Source organism: Macaca mulatta, chromosome 2 (genome assembly GCF_049350105.2).
Source record: "Macaca mulatta isolate MMU2019108-1 chromosome 2, T2T-MMU8v2.0, whole genome shotgun sequence".
Classification (NCBI taxonomy): Eukaryota; Metazoa; Chordata; class Mammalia; order Primates; family Cercopithecidae; genus Macaca; species Macaca mulatta.
In genome coordinates, this window is record NC_133407.1 from 174,548,603 (window position 1) to 174,574,579 (window position 25,977).

The window sequence follows — 25,977 nt, forward strand, 5'->3', positions numbered from 1 at the left end:
TAATTTCTCGCAATAACTGATGATTTTCTTTTATTCATATTCTCTTTTCTGTCCTTTTGTAACTCCTTTTTTTTAGCTATTGTATTCTGGAAATGGTTCTCTAATTTTCTTAGCCTTTCTTTCCTGTTTTCTGAGTTTTATATTTTTGTTTTATTTTCTGGGAGATGTTCTAATGTTTATTTTTGAACCCTTTTGTTACCAGAAAGGGGTCTGATCCAGCCCCAAGAGAGAGTTCTTGGACCTTGTGCAAGAAAGAATTCAAGGCGAGTTCATGGAGTGCAGTGAAAGCAAGTTTATTAAGAAAAAAGTAAAGAAATAAGAGAATGACTACTCCATAGGCAGAACAGTGGCCTGGGCTGCTCAACTGGGTATACTAATAGTTACTTCTTGATTATATGTGCTAAACAAGGGGTTAATTACTCATGAGTTTTCCAGGAATGGGGTGAGCAATTCCAGGAACTGAGGTTTCCTCCCATTTGTAGACCATATAGGGCAACTTCCTGACGTTCCCATGGCTCTTGTAAACTGTCATGGCACTGGTGGGAATGCCTGTTAGCATGCTGATACATTATAATTAGCAAATAATGAGCAGTGAGGATGACCAGAGGTCACCATCTTGGTTCTGGCGGGATTTGGCCAGCTTCTTAGTGAATCTGGGTCAGCAGGGTCTTTGTGATCTGTATCTTGTGCCCACCTCCTATCCCATCCTGTGACTTAAGAATGCCTAAAATGGAAATGCAGCCCGGTAGGACTCAGCCTTATTTGACACAGCCCCTGTTCAAGATGGAGTCACTCTGATTCAAATGCCTCTGGTACTTTCACTGAATTTCTTTCTGTAATCATATTCTTAATTTCCAAGAAGTCTTTCTTATTCGCTGAATGTTTCTTTTTCAAGGATATCTCATTCTTGTTTCATGAATACAGTATTCTCTCTTATAACTCTGAAGATATTAACAGTAATTGATTTTTGCCCTGTTGAAATTTTCATCTTCTTTTTATGGTTTCTGTTTTCACTGAGTTGCTTTGTTTATAATTGTTTGTTCTCTATTATCATATTAGAGGCTTTTCTTAGATGGCCATTACTCCTGAATACTTTAAAGATTAGTCCAATAAGATGCTGAGTGCGAGCTCTGAGAGTGTGAGTGGGGCCTGGCTGCTGTGACTGTCACAATCATGTGATCTAACCGAGCTTTTTTTTATTGGGGAATCCTTAATGTAACTGTCTTTGCGTCTTTCCTTCTGGGTTGATCAGATTTTTCGAGAAAGACTCCTAGTCTTCTGCCTCCAGGCCTACCTGTCAGCTTCTGGGAGACAAATGGGAGATGAGATCTGAGGTTCTCAGCATCTGCGAAGTGTACTTTCATTCAGTCTATCTAATCTCAGTAAGGTGCCCCCAACAGCAGTGCCTGGTATGTCTTCCAGTCTAGAAATCCATTGTTCTACTCTTTCCAGAGAATAAATATCCAGACCCTGGGGGTTGAGGAGGAGCCAGATGGGGATGTAGATGCTACTTCTAGTTCTCCTCTTCCCCTACCCCAACTCTAGAGTTAACTCCTCCCATCAGTCCCTGAGCATTTCAGCGCAGGAATTCTGAATTGCAAATCAGGCTGGCTCTTCTTTCTGGCTTGGGTTTTAGATTGCTTTTCTTGTGTGTGCTGTCATCTGCTTTTCAACTTTTAAAATGCTGATTCTGTTGTTTCCTCTGCCATTCTACCCTTCAAGAGGGAGTTGAAGTACACTCCATCTGTTCCCATATTCCACAATGGAGTATTTTAAAATACAATCCTGTCTATACACATTTGTTATGTGTCTCTTATACGACTAGATTATAGGAGGAAAATGAACTTTTAACTCAAGTGTTTTGTAATTTGTCTAGATGAAGAGTGGAATGAAATAGATAAGACAAAAGAATAATGTTTTTTGTGTATTTTATAATAAATTGATGTGTTTTTTTTTTAAATAGGTTGTAGTTCCAATGCCCTCATGGTTAATAAGAACCAGAGAATCTGTCACAGATGATCCCCAGAAATTTGCAATGGAATTATCTATAATTTACAAATACTCACCATTTAAAACTGAAGCAGAATTGATGCAGCAGTTTGATGTGATCTATGGAAAATGTGGTAAGATCATCAAAACTCTGACAATTTGAGGGAAATATTTGTTTTCAGTGTCTTATCAAAGACACTGTACATACGTTTTCTTTTTTTTTGTTCTTATAATCTCATGTGGATTCACACTGGGGACAGTCATTTATTTTATCCATGTGAGCTTTGTCTTAAGAGCATCCAAACATAAATTATTGTAAATCCCTGACCCTGGGAGAAGGATGTGTACTTGCATGAACTTGGTGAAACTGGATGAGAAGAGGATGATACAGGCTATGACCACAGGGACTCCACAGTCTCTGCACTAGATAGCAAAGTTAGGAGACACTTATTGCATCGTTTGAGATAGGGTGGTAACAGGTATGTAAGAGAGTTAGCAACTTAGGAAGTAATGAATTCATGTCTCTGTGGCAAAGAGTTAGCAAAAGCATTGCAGACATTCTTCTCCAGATTAACGGATCTTTTCCCTCATTCTTTCCACTTCCACCAACTTTCTGTTCAACATGTCGAATGCACTGTGTCTACTGACACAGTTGATCCAGGATTTAGACACAGACATTTAGGCTTGAAAGCCCATGTTCTTAGCTCCTATGCTATTCTCCCTTGTGTTTAAAACTACCAAAAAGTATAGTTAGTTGTCCTCTTAATTTCTCTGATGATCCTGTTTGACTTTGTATCATAATCAACTGGAAATAATTTGGACTTTTTCTGTGAACCGTGCCTTGGAGCAGGGGTCAGCAAATTATGGTCTCGGGTCAAATGTGGCCCCCTACCTGTTCTTGTAAATCAAGTTTTATTGGAACGCAACCACACTCATTCATTTATGTATTATCCGTTGCTGTTTTCATGCTTCAATGGCAGAGCTACATTGTGAATAGTTGCAACAGAGACCGTATGGCCTGCAAAGCCTGAAATATTTACTGTCTGGCCCTTTGCGGAAAAAATTTACTAACACCTGCTATAGTGTATGAAAACAATACTTCTTATTTGTACAATATTTAAAAACCCTTCTTTGTTTTTATATGTGTTAAATTTAGTACTACCAATGAGAGCTTTACCTATAACACAAGCTTGGCTCATGCTCTTAACAAATTTCATAATGCAAATTATGAAAAAAGTGCCAAAGTTTAAAAATCCACATTGAAAGACTTGTAATGAATTGAATAGTAATAAGAGGCACCATACTGTAGAAACTCAGCACTCTTTGGCAGGGAGTGGAACTTGCTATAAGACATATCTTGGTTTAGCCAAAGACTTAGCCAAACATACTATTTCCTGAAGTACAAAAGAAAATTTTATAACAGATTCAGTTCCATAGATGAGATGATAGCACAATGACTAGCACTTAGTGTATTTAAAATACTGACAAGCCAAACATCTATTTTTCTACCAGGTACTTTGCTGGTTATTTATAACTTGAAGCTTCTGCTTAATGGAGAACCAGAGTTGGATGTTAAAACTGACAAAGAGGATATACTGATGGCTGGAGCTCTGGAGGAGTATGTGTGTGTTTGACAGAACGTTTTTCAACAATGGTGGTGAGCTAGAGTTAGGAGCCCTGCGTCCTAGCTCCAGGTCTGAGGTCGCTGGGCTTTAGCCCTGGGACAGTTCATCTTATCCTAGTTACCGATAAAGTTGGGCTAGACCAGTGGTTTCCAAACTTCAAGCCTCAGAGTGACCTGGGATGTTTCTTGAGAAGTACAGGATCTGGGGCCTCATTTTGACCTACTAAGTCAGAATGTCCAGATATCAAGCCGAGGAATCAGTCTTTTTCAAATGTTCCCCAGGTGATTCAGAGGTGCCAGCATGTTTAGAGACCACTGGAGTATAAGACTTCTAAAGCGTTCTAATACCTTGACTCCTAATTTATAGATATTAAGACTGAAAAAAACCTGCAGAGTTTATTACTCATTACAGATCATTAAAAATGGACAGACATCAGGAGAGTGTGAAGCAAAAAGGAATATGACCAAATGGCAATTTTATCGTTATTTTCTGCATTAAAAAGTGTGGAGAAAGAATGAAATAGTGACAAAAGCTAGGTTTCTCTAAAATAACATTTTTACTTAAGACTTAGCTTGAGCCTGCAGTTTTTTAGTCTCAGAACACTGCAGCTAGAAGAGATTGTAAAGGTAATTTAATCCAGGGCGATTTATTTTGTATTTCAGTGTTGTACAATAGAAATATAATGAGAGCCACAATAAGGGACAAATTTAATCTTAAATTTTCTAGTATAGCCACCTTAAGAAAAGTAAAAAGAGGCCGGGTGCAGTGGCTCAAGCCTGTAATCCTAGCACTTTGGGAGGCTGAGACGGGCGGATCACGAGGTCAGGAGATCCAGACCGTCCTGGCTAACACGGTGAAACCCTGTCTCTACTAAAAAAATACAAAAAAAAAAAAACTAGCCAGGTGTGGTGGCGGGCGTCTGTAGTCCCAGCTACTCGGGAGGCTGAGGCAGGAGAATGGCGTGAACCCAGGAGGCGGAGCTTGCAGTGAGCTGAGATCCGGCCACTGCACTCCAGCCTGGGCGACAGAGTGAGACTCCGTCTCAAAAAAAAAAAAAAAAAAGAAAAGAAAAATAAAAAGAATAAGTTAAATTAATTTTGATAATATTGATGATATTTTACATTCTTTTTTTTAATACAAAGTCTTTGAATCCAGTGTATGTTTTGCAACATATAGCACATATGAATTTGGACTGATGCCCAATAGCCACAGGTGGCCAGTAGCTACCATATGGTTTTAGACTAAGGTGTTAAGACCCACGTAGACACGTCAGGTTACAGAGAACTTCTTTTGCTTTTCCCAATGAGGTGAAATTTAGAAATTTCTTTCCACAGTTAGCAAATAACTATTTGATAACACACTTTTAGATGATCTTCTCTCCTTATTTCTGATGTATGTTTTTTCTCATATTCCAACATGTGGAATTCCTAATCTACACAGAAATGGAGGGCTTTTTTGTTTTTTTTTTTTCTTTTGGAAAAAAATATTCAGCCTAATGGCTGTTCCACAAATGCTCGGAACCCCTGTGCCAGCATTAATATACCAGTGTCAGAAAGGAGTCCCAGAATTATGAACATCTCCATTACTGTCTTCCCCTTTTCCTGCTGCCTCTGCCCTTCTAGTTGCCAGCTGGTTGCAAAACCGATATTTCATGCTATTTAAAAGGATTTTGAAACAGTTATCTGTCAGAGTGCCTTGGCATTTCTACACTGGCATTAGAAAACAATACATTATTAGAGGGATAATTTGACAGCTACATCTTTGGAAAGATGTTCTTGCTGTTTCCAGATTGTGTAATGAAGCCAGAGCTTCTCTAGCCATTTAGGCAGTTAATTATAAAATAAAGAAAATGAATGAGACGTAAAACATGTACACTTTCACTTTGGCACGTAGATCACACTGGATTTTCTAATTTGTTTTTCAGCAAAATTTTGTTTTAGTTTAATCACAAGAAAAGCCTTTAAAGACAGGGCTGGGATTTATAAGGAAGAATCAGTGTAAAGAGGATTCATAATTTCTGAACTGAGGATGCTGTACATTTCATGGCCTCTGACACGAGTACTGTGATGATGCCAGGAAGGGATGGCATCACCATTCCCCACCTCCTCGGGGGTAGCAGTGCCTCTGTAGTTTTCTTCTGTAAAAGATTTGCCCTTAATTCCCCTTCATTATTGATTTTGACCTACTGTTTCCTCCCCATCACTCCCAAGCTCCCTTTAAACTTAGGACATACATTTTTTTTTTATTTTTTAAGGTGGAGTCTCATCCTGTTGCCCAGGCTGGAGTGCAGTGGTGCCATCTTGGCTCACTGCAACCTCCCCTTCGTGTGTTTAAGCAATTCTCATCCCTCAGCCTCCCAAGTAGCTGGGATTACAGGCATGCGCCACCCTGCTCGGCTAATTTTTTTGTATTTTTAGTAGAAACGGAGTTTCACCTTGTTGGCCAGGCTGGTCTTGAACTTCTGACTTCAGGTGATCTGCCCGCCTTGGCCTCCCAAAGTGCTGGGTTTACAGGCATAAGCTATGACGCCTGGCCAACATACATTTATTTTTAACTTGTTAAAAAATGGTGCATAGTTTGCTACACAAGATTATGGACAATGGTGTGGTCCCGTAGGTTTTAACGTTAACACCCAATTACTCTTCAGTAAGAGATTAGAAAAGGCATTAATTCTTAGTCCTAAAGGATTAGTTCTGGTCCAAGGTGGATCTTTTTTTTGATTCCTCTTTCATTTATGGCCTTTGATATTTGAACCTCTAATCCAGTGCAGTTTATAATATGACACATTTTTTACCATTTCTTTCCCTGGTGATTATCGTATCCCCTTATCTCTGCTGGGTAGGATTCTACAGCTGTCCAAAACAATTTTCAAATCTTGAAACTATGTAATTTCCAGGTTTGGTCTTAGATAGTAGAGTGCTGCTGATTCTGAAAATAATTTAATTTTCTGTATAGAAATATGAAAATTCAAACTTTCAAGCTTTATTGGCCTCAGGGAAGAGGTGTTTTGGCATTATTTATTTCATATAGTTCTTGTGAATATTTGACATCGTGGTTTTTTTGTTCTGTTTTGTTTTCGTTTTTTTTTGAGACAGAGTTTCACTCTTGTTGCTGAGGCTGGAGTGCAGTGGTGCTATCTCAGCTCACTGCAACTTCTGCCTCCTGAGTTCAAGTGATTCTCCCACCTCAGCCTCCCAAGTAGCTGGGATTACAGGCATGTGCCACCACTCCAGGCTAATTTTTTGGTATTTTTAGTAGAAATGGGATTTCGCCATGTTGCTCAGGCTGGTCTCGAACTCCTAACCTCAGGTAATCCGCCACCTTGGCCTCCCAAAGTGCCGAGATTACAGGCGTGAGTCACTGTGCCCAGCTTTGACATTAGTTTTAAACATAGGATTCAAAACCTTTTATCATTCTGCTTTGGGCTGAGGCACTAACAGCAGTAATCAGACCAGTGGCAGGGTCTCCTTTCAACATGACAATCATGTCAAGAGAATTTCAGTAGAAGTGATGTTCAAGCACATGGTCAGTGGTGGCCTGTGGTTTGGCAATATCAGTTTAAAGGTGACCTATTTCCACTTAAATTAAAAAAAAATTTCAAATAGATAGCAGTCATCAGAATTTCAGAATGCACGTGATACACAAGTCTGCATTTTATGTGTGAAATGTCAAATTGAATTTTGAAATTGTGAATATGATTTATGGAGAGTGCCAGGGAATCAGATATAGGTTCCAGGGTTATATGCAGAAAGTGAGTTGAATTTGCAGGGTAAAAATTATCTTAAATTTATATGTTGCCATAAACTTAGGCAGTGTTTCCTGAAAGCGAAGAAGATACAAAAAATAACTTTGTAAAAAATCAAAAGAAAATCAAGAGTTTGAAACAAAGGGTGGGGGTAATGCCAAGAATACTGAACACTGAAGAAAATGAAAGTGGACTAATGACAGAAAACAAGATGTTTCTTCAGGGCTGGGCTAGGTGTGTTTACTAATTTATGTTGTGGTAATTTTTTGGAACTCTGGACCCAAATCCCACATCTCAAACTTTTGTAGATGTTTTCTTCCATTAAGTTATATTTTTTCCTCTTTAAATAGTCCATTTGTGCAAAACAAAATCTTTAGTTAATTATTTCCCTCCACCTTATTGGTGGCTTTTAGTAAGCTTCATTTACAGTCATACAGATGATTAAAGTTTAGAATCATTTTCAGAAGTCCTTTATTGAGTGGCTACAGAAGATAACAGGCTAGTGGAGGGTTTCAAAATGAGTCACTGCCCGTCATGACCACCTATGTGGTTAGTATGGATTCTCATCTGCGAAATCTACAGGACTGTGATTCTACTTTGGCATTCCTTACATAGAGATCTTATTTCATTCACAGGACATAGACCTCTTTATATGGATACCAGGATGGAATCTTAATTTGGATTTTAAAATTACATGTAAGATACGCCACTGAATTGGATCCAAGCATTACTTTTCTTTTAGACTTTTATTTTAGGTTCAGGGGTACACATGTAGGTTTGTTATGTAGGTAAACTCGTGTCACAGAGGTTTGTTTTACAGACTATTTCATCACTCAGGTATTAAGCCCAATAGCCAACAGTTACCTTTTCTGCTCCTTTCCCTCCTCCCACCCTCCACGCTCAAGACCCTAGTGTCTGTTGTTCCCTTCAGTGTATCCATGTGTTCTCATTATTTAGCTTACACTTGTAAGTGAGAACATGCAGTATTTAGTTTTCTCTTCCTGTGTTAGTTTGCTAAAGATAATAGCCTCCAGTTCTATCCACATTCCTGCAAAAGACATGATCTCGTTCTTTTTTATGGTGGCATAGTATTCCATGGTATATGTACCACATTTTCTTTATCCAATCTGTCATTTATGGACATTTAGTTCCATATCTTTGCTGTTGTGATATAGTAAATAGTGCTACGGTGAGCATTTGCATGCATGTGTCTTTATGACAGAATGCTTTATATTACTCTGGGTATATACCCAGTGATGGGGTTCCTGAGTTGAATGGTAGTTCTACTTTTTAGCTCGTTGAGGAATTGCCATACTGCTTTCCACAATGGTTGAACTAGTACACTCCCACTAACAGTGTGTAAGTATTCCCTTTTCTCTGCAGCCTCTCCAGCATTTGTAATTTTTCGACGTTTTAATAATAGCCATTCTGACTGGTGCGAGATGGTAGGTTTTGATTTGCATTTCTCTAATGATCAGTGATATTGAGCTTTTTTTCATATGCTTGTTGACTGTATGTATGTCTGCTTTTGAAAAATGTTCATGTCATTTGCCCATTTTTTAATGAGTTGTTTCTTTTTCTCTTGTAAGTTTAAGTTCCTTATAGATGCTCGATATTAGACCTTTGTCAGATGCATAGTTTCCAAATACTTTCTCCCACCCTGTAGGCTGTCTGTTTACTTTGTTGATAGTTTATTTGGCTGTGCAGAAGCTCTTTAGTTTAATTAGATCCCACTTGTCAATTTTTGCTTTTGTTGTAATGGCTTTTGGTGTTTTGTCATGAAATCTGTGCCCGTTCCTATGTCCAGGATGGTATTACCTAGGTTGTCTTCCAGGGTTTTTATAGTTTTGGCTTTTACATTTAAGTCTTTAATTCATCCTGAGTTAATTTTTGTATGTGGTGTGAGGAAGGGGTCCCGCTTCAATCTTCTGCACATAGCTAGCCAGTTATCTCAGCACCATTTATTGAATAGGGAGTCTTTTCCCATTGCTTCATTTTATCAGCTTTGTTGATGATCAGATGGTTGTAGGTGTGCAGCCTTATTTCTGGGCTCTCTATTCTGTTTCTTTGACCTATGTGTCTGTTTTTGTACCAGTACCATGCTGTTTTGGTTACTGTACCCCTTTAGTATAATTTGAAGTTGGGTAATGTGGTACCTCCAGCTTTGTTCTTTTTGCTTAGGATTGCTTTGGCTATTCAGGCTCTTTTTTGGTTCCATATGGATTTTAAGATAATTTTTTCTAGTTCTGTGAAGAATGTCATTGGTAGTTTGACAGGAATAGCATTGAATCTGTAAATTGCTTTGGGCAGTAAGGTTGTTTTAATGATATTGATTCTTCCTATACAGGAGCATGCGATGTTTTTCCATTTGTTTGTGTCTTCTCTGATTTATTTGAGCAGTGTTTTGTAATTCTCCTTGTGGGAATCTTTCACCTCCCTGGTTAGGCGTATTTCTAGGTATTTTATTCTTTTTATAGCATTGTGAATGAGATTGCTTTCCTGATTTGACTCTCAGCTTGGCTGTTGTTAATGTATAGGAATGTTAGTGACTTTTGTACATTGATTTTGTATCTGCAACTTTGCTGAAGTTGTTTATTAGCCAAAGGAGCTTTTGGACTGAGACTATGGGGTTTTCTAGATACAGAATCATGTCGTTTGCAAACACATGTAATTTGGCTACCTCTCTTCCTATTTGGATGCCCTTTATTTCTTTCTCTTGCCTGATTGCCAAGCAATAGTTTTCTTTACTTCCCATATACCTCATTCTCCCTTGTTTTTTGCCAAGTGGTTCAGCACTTGTTCAAGAGGCATTAATTTTGGGGACAGAGGATGGAGTGGGAATGAAGGGAGGAGCTTCAATTAGTATTACAAATATTAACTCATTGAAAAATATTTAAACTTTCATAAATAGGTAAAGCAATATAAAAGTGCATCCTCATTCTCCACCTCAGCTCCCCCAATCTCTTTTCTACTGTAGAAATTATTTTGCTACTTGGGATTTAAATCTATCTTCTAGATATTTATTATCTGTCACTTTATATTAGATTTAACTTACCCTTTTAAAGTTTTTGAAAAAATTTGACTTTTCAAAGTTTTAAAGATAATACAGAAAATTCTCATGTACCTTTCACCCAGATTTTCCAAATGTTGATATTTCACCAAAATCTGAAAAAAATTAGAAATTTGAAACATATCTGGTCCCAAGCATTTCAGATAAGGGATGGTCCACCTGTACATCAGTACTTCTCTGTTGATGGGCATTCAGGTTGATTTTAATTTTTCACTTTTGAGAACAATGCCAGTCTTTATACTTACATTGTTAGATACTTAGACAAGTATTTATTTACTATTGATTCTCAGAAATAATATTACTGGGTTAAGTGGTTGTAATTTTTCCTAATGGTGGCATTTTGCAAAACCAAAGTACAATATGATAACCAGGACATGAACACAGTCCATCAGGTTTGATACAAATCTACCAGTGCATCACTACAAATATCCCCTATATTACCCTTTATGAATTACACACACCTCCTTCTTTCTCCATCAACTCAACTTAAAAAAACTTTAAAAAAGTATATTGGTAGATTATAGATGTACATATTTTCAGGGTATATGATACATTCCTATAATTTGTAAAGTTAAAATAGAGGTAATTGGGATATTCATCCCCTTAAATATTTCTTTTCTTTATGCTACAAACCTTCTAATTATTCTCTTCTAGCTATTTTGAAATGCACAATAGATGATTGTTAACTATAGTTACACTATTGATCTGTTGAACAGTAGGTCTTATTTCTTCTATTTAACTGTATATTTCATCCCATTAAATCAACCTGTCTTCATCCCCACCCTGTTACCTTGCCTCTGGTAACTACCAGTCTACTCTCCATCTTAATGAGATCCACTTTTTTAGCTCCTACACATGAGTGAGAACATGTTATATTAGTCATTCTGTGCTTGGCTTATTTCACTTAACATAATGACCTCCAGTTCAGTCCATGTTGCTACAATGACAGGATTTCATACTTTCTTATGGCTGAATAGTATTCTGTTGTGTATATGTACAACATTTCTTTATGCATTCATCCACTATGGCACTTAGGTTGATTCTATATTTTGTCTATTGTGAATAGTGCTGCAATAAACAAGGGAATACAGATATCTCTTTGATAGGTTCAGTTTCTTTCCAGTAATAGAATTGCTGGATCATATAGTAGTTCTATTTTTAGTTTTTTGAGGAGCCTCCATACTATTCTCCAAAATGGCTGTACTGATTTACATTCCTACCAACAGCATCCGAGGGTTCCCCTTTCTCCACATCCTCACTAGTATTCGTTATTCCCTGTCTTTTTGATAAAAGCCATTTCAATTGGGGCAAGATATCTCATTGTGGTTTTGGTTTACATTTCTCTGATGATTAGTGACGTTGAGCATTTTTCCATATACCTTTGGCTATTTGTATGTTGTCTTTTGAGAAATGTTTACTCAGATCTTCTGCCCATTTTAAAATTAGATTATTTGGTATTTTGCCATTGAGTTGTTTGAACTTCTTATATATTCTGGATATTAATCCTCTGTCAGATGGATAGCTTGCAAATATTTTCTCCTGTTCTGTGGATTGTCTCATCACTTTGTTGATTGTCTGCTTTGCTTTGCAGAAACTTTTTAGCTTGATGTAATGCCATTTGTATATTTTTGTTTTAATTACCTTTGCTTTTGAGGTCTTACACACACACACACACACACACACACACACACACACACACACACACACACACACATACACACACCCACATCCCCCCCCCGCTGGCCCCACACACACCCCTTTGCCCAGATCAATTTCCTGGAGAGTGTCCCCAATGTTTTCTAACTGGCTTTCTAGTAGTTTCATAGTTTTAGGTCTTACATTTAAGTCTTTAATCCATTTTGATTTGATGTTTGTATATGGTGAGAGATAGGGGTCTAGTTTCATTGTTCTGCATATGTACATTCAGTTTTCCCAGCACCATTTGTTGAAGAAACTGTCCTTTCCCCTTTGCACATTTTTTATGCCATTGTCAAAAATGAGTTGGCTGTAAATGTGTGGATTTACATCTGGGTTCTGTCTTCTTCTGTTCCATTGTTCTGTGTCTGTTTTTATGCCAGTACCATGCTGATTTGGTTACTGTAACTTTAGTATATCTTGGAGTCACGTAGTGTGATGTTCTTTGTTCTTTTTGCTCAGGATTGCTTTGGCTATTCAGTGTCTTCTGTGGTTCCATATAAATTTTAGGATTTTTTTCTATTTCTGTGAAGAATACCACTGGTATTTTGATATTGTATTGAATCTGTAAATTGCTTTGGGTGGTATTTAATATTCAACAATGTTCTTCCAATTCATGAGTGAGGAATATCTTTCCATTATGTTTTGCATTCTCTTCAATTTCTTTCATCAGTATTTTATAATTTTCTTTGTATAGATCTTTCACTTCTTTGGTTAAGTTGACTTCTAGGTATTTTATATTCTTTGTAGCTGTTATAAATGGGATTGCTTTTTTGATTTCTTTTTCAGATTGTTTGCTGGTGGCACATAGAAATGCTACTAATTGTATGCAGCTTTTGTATTCTGCCACTTTGCTGAATTCATTGATCAGTTCTAACAGTTTGCTGGTGGTATCTTTAGTTTTTTCTAAATATAAGATCATGTCATTCTCAAACAAGACTAATTTGACTTCTTTCTTTCTGATTTGAATGCCCCATATTTCTTTCTCTTGCCTAATTGCTATGGCCAGGACTTCCAGTATTAGGAATAAAAGTGGGGACAGTGGGCCATCCCTATCTTATTTCAGATCTTAGAGGAAAGGCTTTCAATTTCTTCTCATTCAGTATAATGTTAACTATGTGTTTATCTTACATGGTTTTTATTATTTTGAGGTATATTATTTCTTTACACAGTTTGTTAAGGGTTTTTATCATAAAGGGATGTTGAATTTTATCAAATGATTTTTCATCATCAATTGAAATGATCCTATGGTTTTTGTCCTTGATTCTGTTAATGTGATGTATCATGTTTATTTATTTGTATATGCTCAACCATCCTTCCATTCCTGGGATGAATCTCATTTAATAAAGGTGAATGATCCTTTTAATGTGTGTTGAAATAGATTTGCTTGTATTTTGTCGAGGAGTTTTACATCTGTGTTCATCGGTGATATTGGCTTGTAGTTTTCCTTTTTGGTTGTATTTGTCTGATTTTGGTATCAGGGCAATGCTGGCCTTGTGGAATGAGTTTGAAAGAATTCCTTCCTCTTCAGTTTTTTTGAAGAGTTTGAGTAGAATTGGTAGTAGTTTTTCTTTAAATGTTTGGTACAATTCAGCAGTGACGACGTCAGGTCCTGGGATTTTCTTTGATGGGCACCTTTTTATTACAGCTTCAATCTTGTTTATCATTATTGGTCGGTTAAGATTTTCTGTTTCTTCCTGGTTCAGTCTTGGTAAGTTGCATGCGTCCAGGAATTTATCCATTTCTTTTAGGGTTTCCAATTTGTTGGAACATAGTTGTTCATAATCATCTCTAATGATTCTTTGTATTCTTTGGTCTCAGTTCTTAAGTCTTCTTTTTCATTTTCAATTTGATTTATTTGGGTCTTCTCTTTTTCTTAGTTTTGCTAAAGGTTTTTCAAACTTTTTTTTATCTTTTCAAAAAACAACTTTTCATTTTGTTGATCTGTGGTGTTTTTTTTTGGTCTCAATTTTATTTATTTATGCTTTCATCATTTTTTCTTGTTTAAAAGACCAGTCAGTGCTCTGATGCTCTGATCATTATTTCTTTTTTTTTTTTTTTTTTTTGAGACGGAGTCTCGCTGTGTCTCCCAGGCTGGAGTGCAGTGGCGTGATCTCAGCTCACTGCAAGCTCCGCCTCCCGGGTTCACGCCATTCTCCCGCCTCAGCCTCCCAAGTAGCTGAGACTACAGGCGCCCGCCACCACGCCCGGCTAGTTTTTTGTATTTTTAGTAGAGACGGGGTTTCACCATGTTAGCCAGGATAGTCTCGATCTCCTGACCTCGTGATCCACCCGCCTCGGCCTCCCAAAGTGCTGGGATTACAGGCTTGAGCCACCGCGCCCGGCCTGATCATTATTTCTTTTCTTGTAATTTTGAGTTTCATTTGTTCTTGCTTTTCTAGTTCCTTGAGGTTATAAATAACATTAGGTTATTTATTTGAAGGCTTTCAACATTTTGATGTAGGTATTTAATGCTATAAACTTCCCTCTTGGCACTGCTTTTGTTGCATCACATAGATTTTGGTGTATTGTACTTCCTTTTTCATTTGTTTCAGGAGATTTTCAAATTTCCTTCTGAATTTCTACATTGACCCATTAATCATTCTGGAGCATGTTGCTTAATTTTCATGTATTTGTGTAGTTTACATGTTTCTCTTGTTATTGATTCCTAGTTTTATTCCACTGTGGTCAGAAAAAATACTTGATATGATATTTACTTTTTTTTTCTTTTTTTTTTTGAGACGGAGTTTTGCTTTTGTTGCCCAGGCTAGAGCGTAATTGCACAGTCTTGGCTCACCACAACCTCTGCCTCCCAAGTTCAGGTGGTTCTCCTGCCTCAGCCTCCTGAGTAGCTGGGATTACAGGCATGTGCCACCATGCCCAGCTAATTTTGTATTTTTAGTAGAGACAGGGTTTCTCCATGTTGGTCAGTCTGGTCTCGAACTCCCGAACTCAGGTGATCCACCCACCTTGGCCTCCCATGCTGAGATTACAGGTGTGAGCCACCGCACCTGGCTAATTTCTACTTTTTTGAATTTGCTGAGACTTGTTTTGTGGCCTAAGATGTGGACTATTCTGAAAAATGTTCCATGTGCTGATGAAAACAGTGTGTATTCTGCAGCTGTTGGGTGAAATGTTGTGTAAATGTCATTTAGACCTGTTTGATCTACCATATAGTTTAACTCTGAGATTTCTTGTTGGTTTCTGTCTGGATGATCTCTCCATAACTGAGAGTGGGGTTTAGGAGTCCCCTAGTGTTACTGTATTTCAGTCTATCTCTTCCTTTGAATCTATTAGAGTTTGCTTTATATTTTTGGGTGCTCCAGTGTTGGGTGCACAGATATATGTAATTGTTATATTCTTTTGCTGAATTGACTCCCTTATCATTAGATAGTGACCTTCTTTGTGTCTTTTTACAGCCTTTGACTTGTAATCTGTTTTATCTGACGTGTCTACTCCTGCTTTTCTCGTTTCTACTTGCATGAAATATCTTTTGCCATCCCTTCACTCTGAATCTATTTGTCTTTATAGATAAATTTCTTATAGGCAGCATAAGTCGGGTCTTGTTTTTTTAATCCATTTAGCTCCTTTGTGACTTTTAATTGCATAATTGAGTCTATTTACATTTAGTGTTATTGTTGATAAGTAAGGGCTTACTACTGTGATTTTGTTGCTCATTTCATGGTTGTTTTATAACCCCTCACTTTCTTTCTTACTGTCTTCCTTTGTGGCTGATTTTTTTCTGGTTGTATGTTTTAGTTTGTTACTTCTTATTGTCAGTGTGTCTGTAATAAATTTTTGCACTGTGGTTACCATAAGGCTTACCAAAAACATCTTAAAGATATAACAAGTTATTATAAAGAGATGACAACTTAGATGACAAAGAATAGAAACAAACAAAAAAAGAAAAAAATGAAAAAAAAACCCTCTAAACTTTAATTTGATCACCCCCACATTTTGACTTTTAGTTGTCTCAATTTACATATTTTTATATTACTATCTCTCTTTTTTTTGGTTTTGAGACAGAGTTGCACTCTGTCACTCAGGCTGGAGTGCAGTGGTGCCATCTTGGCTCACCACAACCTCTGCCTCCTGGGTTCAAGCAATTCTTCTGCCTCAGCCTCCCAAGTAGCTGGGACTACAGATGCACGCCACCATGCCCGGCTAATTTTTTGTATTTTTGGTAGAGATGGGGTTTCACCATGTTGGCCAGGCTGGTCTCGAACTGCTGACCTCGTGATCTGCCCGCCTCGGCCTCCCATAGTCCTGGGATTACAGGTGTGAGCCACTGCGCCCAGCCCTATATTACTCTCTCTTAACAGGCTGCTGTAGATATTATTGTTTTTGATAGATTTGTCTTTTGGGTTTCATACTAGCATAATGAGTAGATTGTGCACCACAATTATGATATTCTGGGTTTGTTCATGTAGTTTATTTTACCAGTGGATCTTATATCTTGAAAAGATTTTTATTTTACCTTAGTATTTTGTTTTTTTCAGATTGAAAAAATACCTTGAGCATTTCTTGTAAGATGGGTCTGGTGGTGATGAATTCTTTCAGCTTTTGTTTGTCTAGGAAATACCTTTATCTGTCTTTTATATTTGAAGGATAGCTTTGCTGGATGTAGTATTCTTGAATAGCAGTATTTGTTTTTCAGCACTTTGGAAATATTGTTTCACTGTCTACTGGCCAGTATGGTTTCAACTGAAAATTATATTGCTAGACAAATTGGAGCTCCTTTACATGTTACTTGCTTCTTTCCTCTTGCTGCTTTTAGGATTCTGTCTTTGTCTTTGACTGTTGAGAGTTTGATTCTTATATGCCTTGGGGTAGTCTTATTTGGATTGGATCTGTTTGGTGTTCTCTGAGCTTCCAAACCTGGATATTTATCTCTTTCTCAAATTTGGGAAAATTTTCTGCTATTATTTCTTCGAATAAGCTTTCTACCCCTTGCTATTGCTTTATTCCCTCTTAAACACCAATAATTCTTAGATTGGTCTTTTGAGGTAATTTTCTGTATCTTGTAGGCAATCTGTTTCTTTCATTTTTTTTGTTTTACTTTTTGCTCCTCTGTGTATTTTCAAATAACCTATCTTTGAGGTCACAGATTATTTCCTCTACTTGATCTATTCTGTTGTTCAGAGCCTTGAATGAATTTTTTAATTCAGTAAATATATTTCTCAGTTTCAATGTTTGTTTGATTTTTAAGTTATTTCAATCTGTTTGTTAAATTTCTTTGATTAATTCCTGAATTACTTTTTTATGTTACTTTGGAGATCACTGAGTTTCCTTAAAACTATTATTTTTAATTCCTTATCTGAGAGCTCACATACTGCTTTTTTGTTAGGGTCAGTCACTGCTTCCTTTCTTTGTTTGGGCAGGTCCTGCTTCTCTGTTTGCTGCTGTTTCTTGTGAATGTACATCTATGTCTTTGCACTGAAGGATTAATGACCTCTCCCAGTCTTCTCTGTCTGGTTTTTGTTTTGTTTTGTTTTCATTGGGTATATTTGCTTGAAGATGATTCATAATTTACCTGTTTTTTTTTTTTTAATTGTTCTCCTAGGTTGCTGCCTTCTTTTCGGCACTAGGTGGTGCTATAACCCAGGTTGGCCTTGGCTCTAGTAAATTGTCAGAACACTGCCCTGTCCTAAGTAGGGAAGGTCCTAAGGGGGATTTCCCATCTGTGTAGGAAGGTTGATGGGGGGTTTGTGCCCAAGGGCCCTGTGGAACATACTTCCTGCAGTGCGATGCTGCTGAACGGCCACATGATTTGTCTGAGTTACCTAGCACAGTTTTCCAGGGCTGAGGACGGTAGTTTCCTGCTGTCCTCAAGGACGTTTCTCCCTCCAGGCACTTGTGAGGCTTCTAGTGGATTGCAGCAGGGGCAGATCTCCTGCTGGGGAGCCCAGGATAGTGAGGAAGCTGGTTGTCCACCTTTCTCTCGCTTTTTCTGGTGTAGAAACTGTGAGTCAGGAGGAAATTTTCTGCATATTAGAAGATGGGCAGATTAGGGGAAAGATCATCATGGGTATGAAAGTTCAATTCTTGGCCAGGTGCGGTGGCTCACGCCTGTAATCCCAGCACTTTGGGAGGCCGAGGCAGGCAGATCACGAGGTCAGGAGTTCGAGACCAGCCTGGCGAACATACTGACTGTATTTTTATCTAGTAAAAATACAAAAATTAGCCAGGCGTGGTGGCACGTTCCTGTAGTCCTAGCTATTCAGAGGCTGAGGCGGGAGAATCACTTGAACCTGGGAGGCAGAGGTTGCAGTGAGCCAAGACCGTGCCACTGTACTCCAGCCTGGGTGACAGAGTGAGACTCTGTCTCAAAAAAAAAAAAAAAGAAAAGTTTTATTCTTGTACCATCTGCTAAGAATTTTTTCATTTCTCTATGCTCTGGGAACTTGCCCATCCTGATATTTGAGTTCTATGGTATTGCTGGTGTTAATTTTGGCACTGTATATTTGTTTTTGGTTTTCTGTTGTGGGGAATGTGAAGCCAGCTCGCTTCTACTTCTACACCACCATTTTGGAATCAGAAGTCTCTTAGCGTGACTTTTAGCATTGTTATTTGCCTTATAAAATTTTTCAATTTTTTTGAGCTCATATCTGTCAACATTTTTCTTGATGTTTTTCTTATTTTGTAATTTTCTACTCAAAAATGCTTTCCGTAACTGTGATTTAAATGTATTCCCTTTTAATTTACTCTAAGAATCTTAGTTTATTTCTATATAGTCTTTTAATCTACCTTGATTGTTTTTGAATATGGTGCAAAGTGTGTGTACATGGAGGGTGAAGGATTAATTTAATATTTTTCTAACAGATCTATATTTATGTAATAGTTCAGCCTTTTCCACTTACGTGAAATAAATCAGTACTATAAACTAAATTTTTATCATAAGTGGTTCTGTTTCTGGATGAACTATTCCCCTTCATGGATATATTTTTCACTTCCTGCCCCATTAGAACTTAACTGCCACAGCCTTTATAATGTGTTTTGTTATTTAGAAGGGCAAATACCAAGCCTTTCTTTCACTGTTCTTTTAAAAATCGTTATTTGCTGTTCTTGCAAATACTCTTTTTTTATCTGAATTTAAAAAATTAGCTTTTCAAGTTTTATTATAAAAATGCTCTTGGGATTTTGATTGGTAGTTCCTTGAATTTATAATTAAATGGGAGAGAACTGACACACTTGTATGTTGGTTCTTATTCCAATCTTTCTTTTACATAATTGAGTGGAGCTTTATAACATCATAGTATATCATAGTAATTAAAAACAAGACTTTGAAAGACTGTCTGGGTTCAGTTTATGGTTCTATAAGCTGTATTATTATGATGATATAGTTTGGCTGTGTCCCCACTCAGATCTCATCTTGAAATCCCATATGTTGTGGGGAGGAACCTAGTGGGAGGTAATTGAATCATGGGGGCAAGTCTTTCCTGTGGTGTTCTTGTGGTAGTGAGTAAGTCCCATGAGATCTGATGGTTTTAAAAAGAGGAATTCCCCTGCATAAACTCTCTCTCTCTTTGCCTGCTGCCATCCGTGTAAGAGGTGACTTGCTCCTCCTTGCCTTCTGCCGTGATTGTGAGGTCTCCCCAGCCATGTGGAACTATAAGTCCAATTAAACCTCTTTCTTTTGTAAATTGCCCAGTCTCAGGTATGTCTTTATCAGCAGTATGAAAACGAACTAATACATGGTATGGGAAAGGAATTCAGCCTCACAGGACCTCAGTTTATTTATCTGAAAATAGTGATGATAAAAATAATAGTATTATATCCAAAGGTTGTTGAGAAGATTAAGTGATTTATGACATGAAAAGTGCTTAGGACACTACCTGGCACATGATATGTACTCAATGTTTGTTAACTGTTATTACTTCTTCACATAGCTCTAGTATATTTCTTGTTAGATATATTTTTGGGTATTTTATGACTCTTGGTATTCATGTAAGATTTTTTCCCTCTATTGCTTTTCTAATTATTCATTTGTTAAAAACCATTGATTTTATATTGCCTATTGATTTTATATCTGACCACTTACTGAACTCTTTTATTCTAATAGTTTTCAGTAGATTTTCTGTATAGTCTTATCATCTGCAAATAAGGACAGCTTTGTGATTTTGTCTTCTACTACTCATACTTTTTCTTTTTTCTTAATTTAGTTGGCTAGTTAAATAGAAATGGTAACAGGTATGCTTCTTTGCTTTGTTTTTGTCTTAATGGCATTCTTTTATGTTTGACTATTATATGTGATATTTTACTATTCTTTTTAATCAATGGCTTTTGTGAAATTGAGAAGTGTATTTTCAGTGTATAGAGTACATTTTGTTTTATTTATTTTTTGCGTGAGGAAATGTGATTCTTATTCTTTTCTGCATGCTAGCTGTATTCTACAGGTTTCAATTTTAATGCTTTTTGACATCTGTTGAAGTGATTTAGTTTTTTTTTTCTCCTTTAAAGTAGTGTTTTATTATAATAGAGTTTATGATGTTGAGTGATCTTTGCATTCCTCAGATAAACCCAACAAGATCATGATGTATTATTCTTTTACATGACTATGTTTATTTTGTTGATCCTTTAAATTTTTTGCTTTTATGTTTGTACATGAGACTGGCTATAACTGTGCTTTTATTATCATTTCTTTTTTTAGTATTGATTGGTATATAAATTTTGGTAGCCTCATAGAATAAGTTGGAATTTCTTCCCCCATTTCTGTGATTTGGAAGAGTTTATATAAAGTGAGTCTTTTGTCTGCCCATAGATCTTTTAGAACTTCCTTGTAAATCTTGTTGCCTTCTTTATTTCTTTTATTACTTTTTAATGGTGCTAGGACTATTATTCTATTCAGATTTTAGAATTTTGGGGCTTAAATTTGTCATTTATAATTTCTTATAAAAATGTTCATTTTATTTATATTTTCCAGTTTGTTAACATGGAGTTTTTTAAAATTTATGTTTTCCTCTGATAGATTTTGTTCACTTTTCTTTCTTATATTGTGTTTTCTGCCTTCTGTCTTTCTTAGCCAAAGAAATTTATTTCAGTTGACTTTAAAAATAAAACAGTTTTGGATTTTTAAAAGTAAGTCCACTGGGATTACTTTTATTTTACATTTCTTTATTTTTTTATATCTTTTTTGGATTTACTTTTCTTTTTCTACTTCCTTGAGGTATATGTTTTATTCATTGACTTTAAATTTCATTTTCTAATCTAAACAATAAGGTTCTTATTTCTCCTCTGCATTATATAATAGCTATATTCTACAGGTTTCAAAATGTAGAATTCTTACTCTTGTTTATTTCTAAATAGCTTATAATTTTATTTTAATTTCCTCTTATTCAAGAGTTGCTTTTTAAAAATGTTTTTAAAAATCTACTAGTGCATAGGTTTGCTTTTTGGAGAGAGGAGTCAGATACCTTTTTATTGTTGCTCTAATTGTATGGTGGTCAGAGAATCTAGCCTATATTATGATATCTGCTCTTTGAAATCTGTTGAGATTTCTTATGGCCTTATGTCTTAAATATTTTTTTAAAAGTGAGTCTCTGATAGGGACAGAGCTGTATCCATTTCATTTACATAAATATTTTAATTAAGTATTCAAATCTTTTATGTCTTTTTTTCTTCTTCATTGCTCGGTTTCTGAGAGCAGTATGTTAGAATCTTCTACAGTGTTTATTGCTATGTACATACATTTTGTATTTCTACTAGTTTTTGCTATCTATTTTTCTGAGTCATTAGATTGTGACTTATGCGTCATCTTAAGTGAAGCTCTTATTAGTACATAGTACCTGTCTGTGTCTGTTATTTCCCCCACTTTGTTTCTTTTTTGTCTAATATTAATCTCTCTGTACTTGCTTTCTTTTGGTTAACATTTTCCTACTCTGTATTTTGTCACCACTTTCTTTCCAGCAGTGATATTTTGATTTTGATTTGTCTCTTATAAACAGCATATCACTATATTTTTTTGCTTGTTCTAACTGCTTCTATCTTTTAGCCAATTCACACTTACTGTGACATTTGCTATGGTTGGACTTACTCTGCCTGCTTGTACGTTGTATTTGCCTTGCTTCTTTCATTGTTATTTGAGCTTTCTTATTTTTTAATTTATTTTGTTCTGCTTCATTTTTTCTCTCCCCCCTTTTGATAATAATTGAATTGTGGTTTTTTTCCCAACAGGAAAAGTTTATTTTTTTCTATTCTAATGATTTGCAAATTAGTTCCTCCATTATATACTTTCAGTGGATTACTTTTACATTTTTAATAAACATGTCTAAACTTATGATTTTATTATCAAACTGTAGAGTTAATTAGTATGTATTTCATTTCACAAATAAGGTATGGTCTTAGTATGCATTTATCTTTGTTCTTTCTCAGTTCCACCTTTTAAAATTATTTTATGTAGAATTTTAATTACATATTTTTATTACAGCAGACGTGAACAATTATTTAGACTAAATTATAAGATTTGTTTTTTGTTTGTTTGTTTACTACTATATCTTCCATGCTGTATCTTCTTTCGTGGATTTATTAGTTAATTTGCTTTATTATATCCCGAAATGATTCTTTCAGAATCTGTTGAAAGCTTTGTATCTCTACAAGTGTGTTTATTTTTCCCTTCCACTTCAATATTTGTTTAAATGGTTATAGAAACATTGGTTTGAAAATAGTTTTCCTTAGAACCATTTGCTTCTTTGACTTCTTGAATACATGTTGTTGATCAGAAGTCTGATAGAAATGTGATTACCAAATTGATGTAAATTACTTATTTTTTTCCTCTGGAGAACTTTCAGGATTTTCTCTTACCTTTTTTAATATTTTAAGTTCTGGGATACATGTGCAGAACGTGCAGGTTTGCTACATAGGTATACACGTGCCATGTTGTTTTGCTACACCCATCAACCCATCATCTACATTAGGTATTTCTCCTAATGCTATCCCTTCCCTAACCACCAACCCCCCGCCAGGCCCCGGTGTGTGATGTTCCCCTCCCTGTGTCCATGTGTTCTCATTGTCAACTCCCACTTATGAGTGAGAACATGTGGTATTTGCTTTTCTGTCCTTGTGTTAGTTTGCTGAGGATGATGGTTTCCAGCTTCATCCATGTCCCTGCGAAAGACGTGAGCTCATCCTTTCTTATGGCTGCATAGCATTCCATGGTGTATATGTGCCACATTTTCTTTATCTAGTCCATCATTGATGGGCATTTGGGTTTGTTCCAAGTCTTTGCTATTGTGAATAGTGCTGCAATAAACATACGTGTACATGTGTCTTTATAGTAGTATAATTTATAATCCTTTGGGTGTATACCCAGTAATGAGATTGCTCGGTCAAATGGTATTTCTGGTTTTAGATTCTTGAGGAATTGCCACACTGTCTTCCACAATGGTTGAACTAATTTACACTCTCACCAACAGTGTAAAAGTATTCCTATTTCTCCACATCCTCCCCAGTATCTGTTGTTTCCCGACTTTTTAACGATTGCCATTCTAACTGGCGTGAAATGGTATCTCTCTGTGGTTTTCATGTGCATTTCTCTAATGACCAGTGATGATGAGCTTTTTTTTTTCATATGTTTTTTGGCCACATAAATGTCTTTTTTTGAGAAGTGTCTGTTCATATCCTTTGCCCACTTTTTGATGGGATTTTTTTTTCTTGTAAATTTGTATAAGTTCCTTGTAGATTCTGGATATTAGCCCTTTGTCAGATGGATAGATTGCGAAAATTTTCTCCCATTCTGTAGGTTGCCTGTTCACTCTAATGATAGTTTCTTTTGCTGTGCAGAAACTCTTTAGTTTAATTAGATCCCATTTGTCAATTCTGGTTTTTGTTATCGTTGCTTTTGGTGTTTTCATTCCATGCTCATGGATAGGAAGAATCAATATCGTGAAAATGGCCATATAGCCCAATGTAATTTATAGATTCAGTGCTATCCCCATCAAGCTACCATTGACTTTCTTTACAGAATTAGAAAAAACTACTTTAAATCCATATGAAACCAAAAAAAGAGCCCATATAGCCAAGACAATCCTAAGCAAAAAGAACAATGGAGGCATCATGCTACCTGACTTCAAACTATACTACAAGGCTACAGTAACCAAAACATCATGGTACTAGTACCGAAACAGATATATAGACCAATGGAACAGAACAGAGGCCTCAGAAATAATGTCACACATCTACAACCATCATCCAACAAACCTCACAAAAACAAGCATTGGGGAAAGGATTCCCTATTCAATAAATGGTGTTGGGAGAACTGACTAGCCATATGCAGAAAACAAACTCAACCCCTTCCTTACACCTTATACAAAAATTAAGATGGATTAAAGACTTAAACGTAAGACCTAAAACCATAAAAACTTTAGAGGAAAACCTAGGCGATGCCATTCAGGATGTAGGCATGGGCCAAGATTTTCTCTTAACTTTTAATAATTCCCATTGTGTGTCTGTCTTTGAGTCATATAGTTTTCTTATTCTTCACACTGTTAATAGTCTTCCTTGAATTTTAGCAGGAGAATGATATATATTCCTAGTCTACTAGCCTGATTCTGTAAATGTCTTTGTTTTTCCAAAAGGATATTCTTTTACATAATGGCATGATCTATCAGCAGAGACATTAGGTTTAATTGAATGGCTAGGAGATATTGGTTGTCTACTGCCATATGACTTATATTGTACAGTGAGGTATGTATAGAACTAGAAAACATTGGCATCAGATCTTTGAATTCGGTTCTGTAGGAGCAAATTGAAGAGACTAGAACTCTAGGTTGATAATGCCATTGAGTGACTTGAGTTCAGTTGGGAGAGCTTTAATTCTAGTGGCAAGTTATCTTCAGTCTCCAAACTTCTGTGTTCCCATCTATAAAATAAGGCTATAACATCATCTACTTCACACGGAAGCTGTTTAAATAGAACATGCACAGTACCAGGCACATGGAAAATCTCTGTATATTTTAGTAATTTCCACAATTCTCCTCATTCTACTTTTTCCTGCAACACTTCTTTCTAGCTTACTATCATGCTGTGGAAAGTAACTCAGTGTCTGGTTCATAGCAAATAAAAAATGAATTAAATTCAAGTAAATTGATTTGAATGTCAATGTCTAGATAATTTTCTAGGGACATGACAGATGCTTTCATTATAAGGTGTTTGGACTTTCAATATCATCCATTGTCCTTCATCCTTGAAGATCATTGGAGATCTTCATTATGGTGAGAGAGGGAATTTAAAATATTTTGTAAAGTACTTCTGTTACCTTTGAAATCTCTTTCGAGTTCCAAACTGTGAAGGCCAGATCACACCTTATATCATCTTTCTTGATTCCCTTTTTGGAGGTCAGGACCATGTGTCCATTTCACCCTGTCTCCTTTGCATATTATTTGTGTGTGTTCATGTTGCTTTCAGTGACTTAACTATCTTCAAAACATTATAAATATTAATCACTCAACTTTGTAAGAAACTAGAAAAAAGCACAGCCCCTAGTGAAAACGGCATGCCATGCAATTGGCTGTCATCAAAGGGGCTTGGCACATCCCTGAAATCCGCCATGGTGGCTTGGGATCGATCTCAGGCAGCTAGAAAAACCCATCCAAAAATCAGCTCTGAGAGTGATGATATAATACAGAGTAATGCAGTTGAAATTTTGTGCTAGGTAATGTTTTAAAATTAGGTGCCACGTTGCGAGCATGTTTCTAAATTGACAGTCATTGGGTAGCATTCCATAATGTCTCTACTTTTTATGTCTTAACTGAGCTGCCCAGGAACACATCAAAAGTTATAGCTTCAAATTGTTCTAATGTGCTGCTTGCCATACTGTGGTTGTCACAAAAGAAGCACTTTCATTACTTTGTGTAGCT

General features: G+C 36.4%; 1 protein-coding gene across 1 annotated transcript in view; it reads left to right on the forward strand.

Annotated features, from left to right (window-relative positions):
- Positions 1-25,977, forward strand: part of MORC1 (MORC family CW-type zinc finger 1) — a 161,077-nt gene that overhangs the window by 20,953 nt on the left and 114,147 nt on the right. Inside the window, exons 7-8 of the mRNA XM_028844635.2 lie at positions 1,964-2,123; positions 3,502-3,607. Of these exons, the coding sequence (XP_028700468.2) occupies positions 1,964-2,123; positions 3,502-3,607 (266 nt within the window). The remainder of the gene's footprint in view (positions 1-1,963; positions 2,124-3,501; positions 3,608-25,977) is intronic.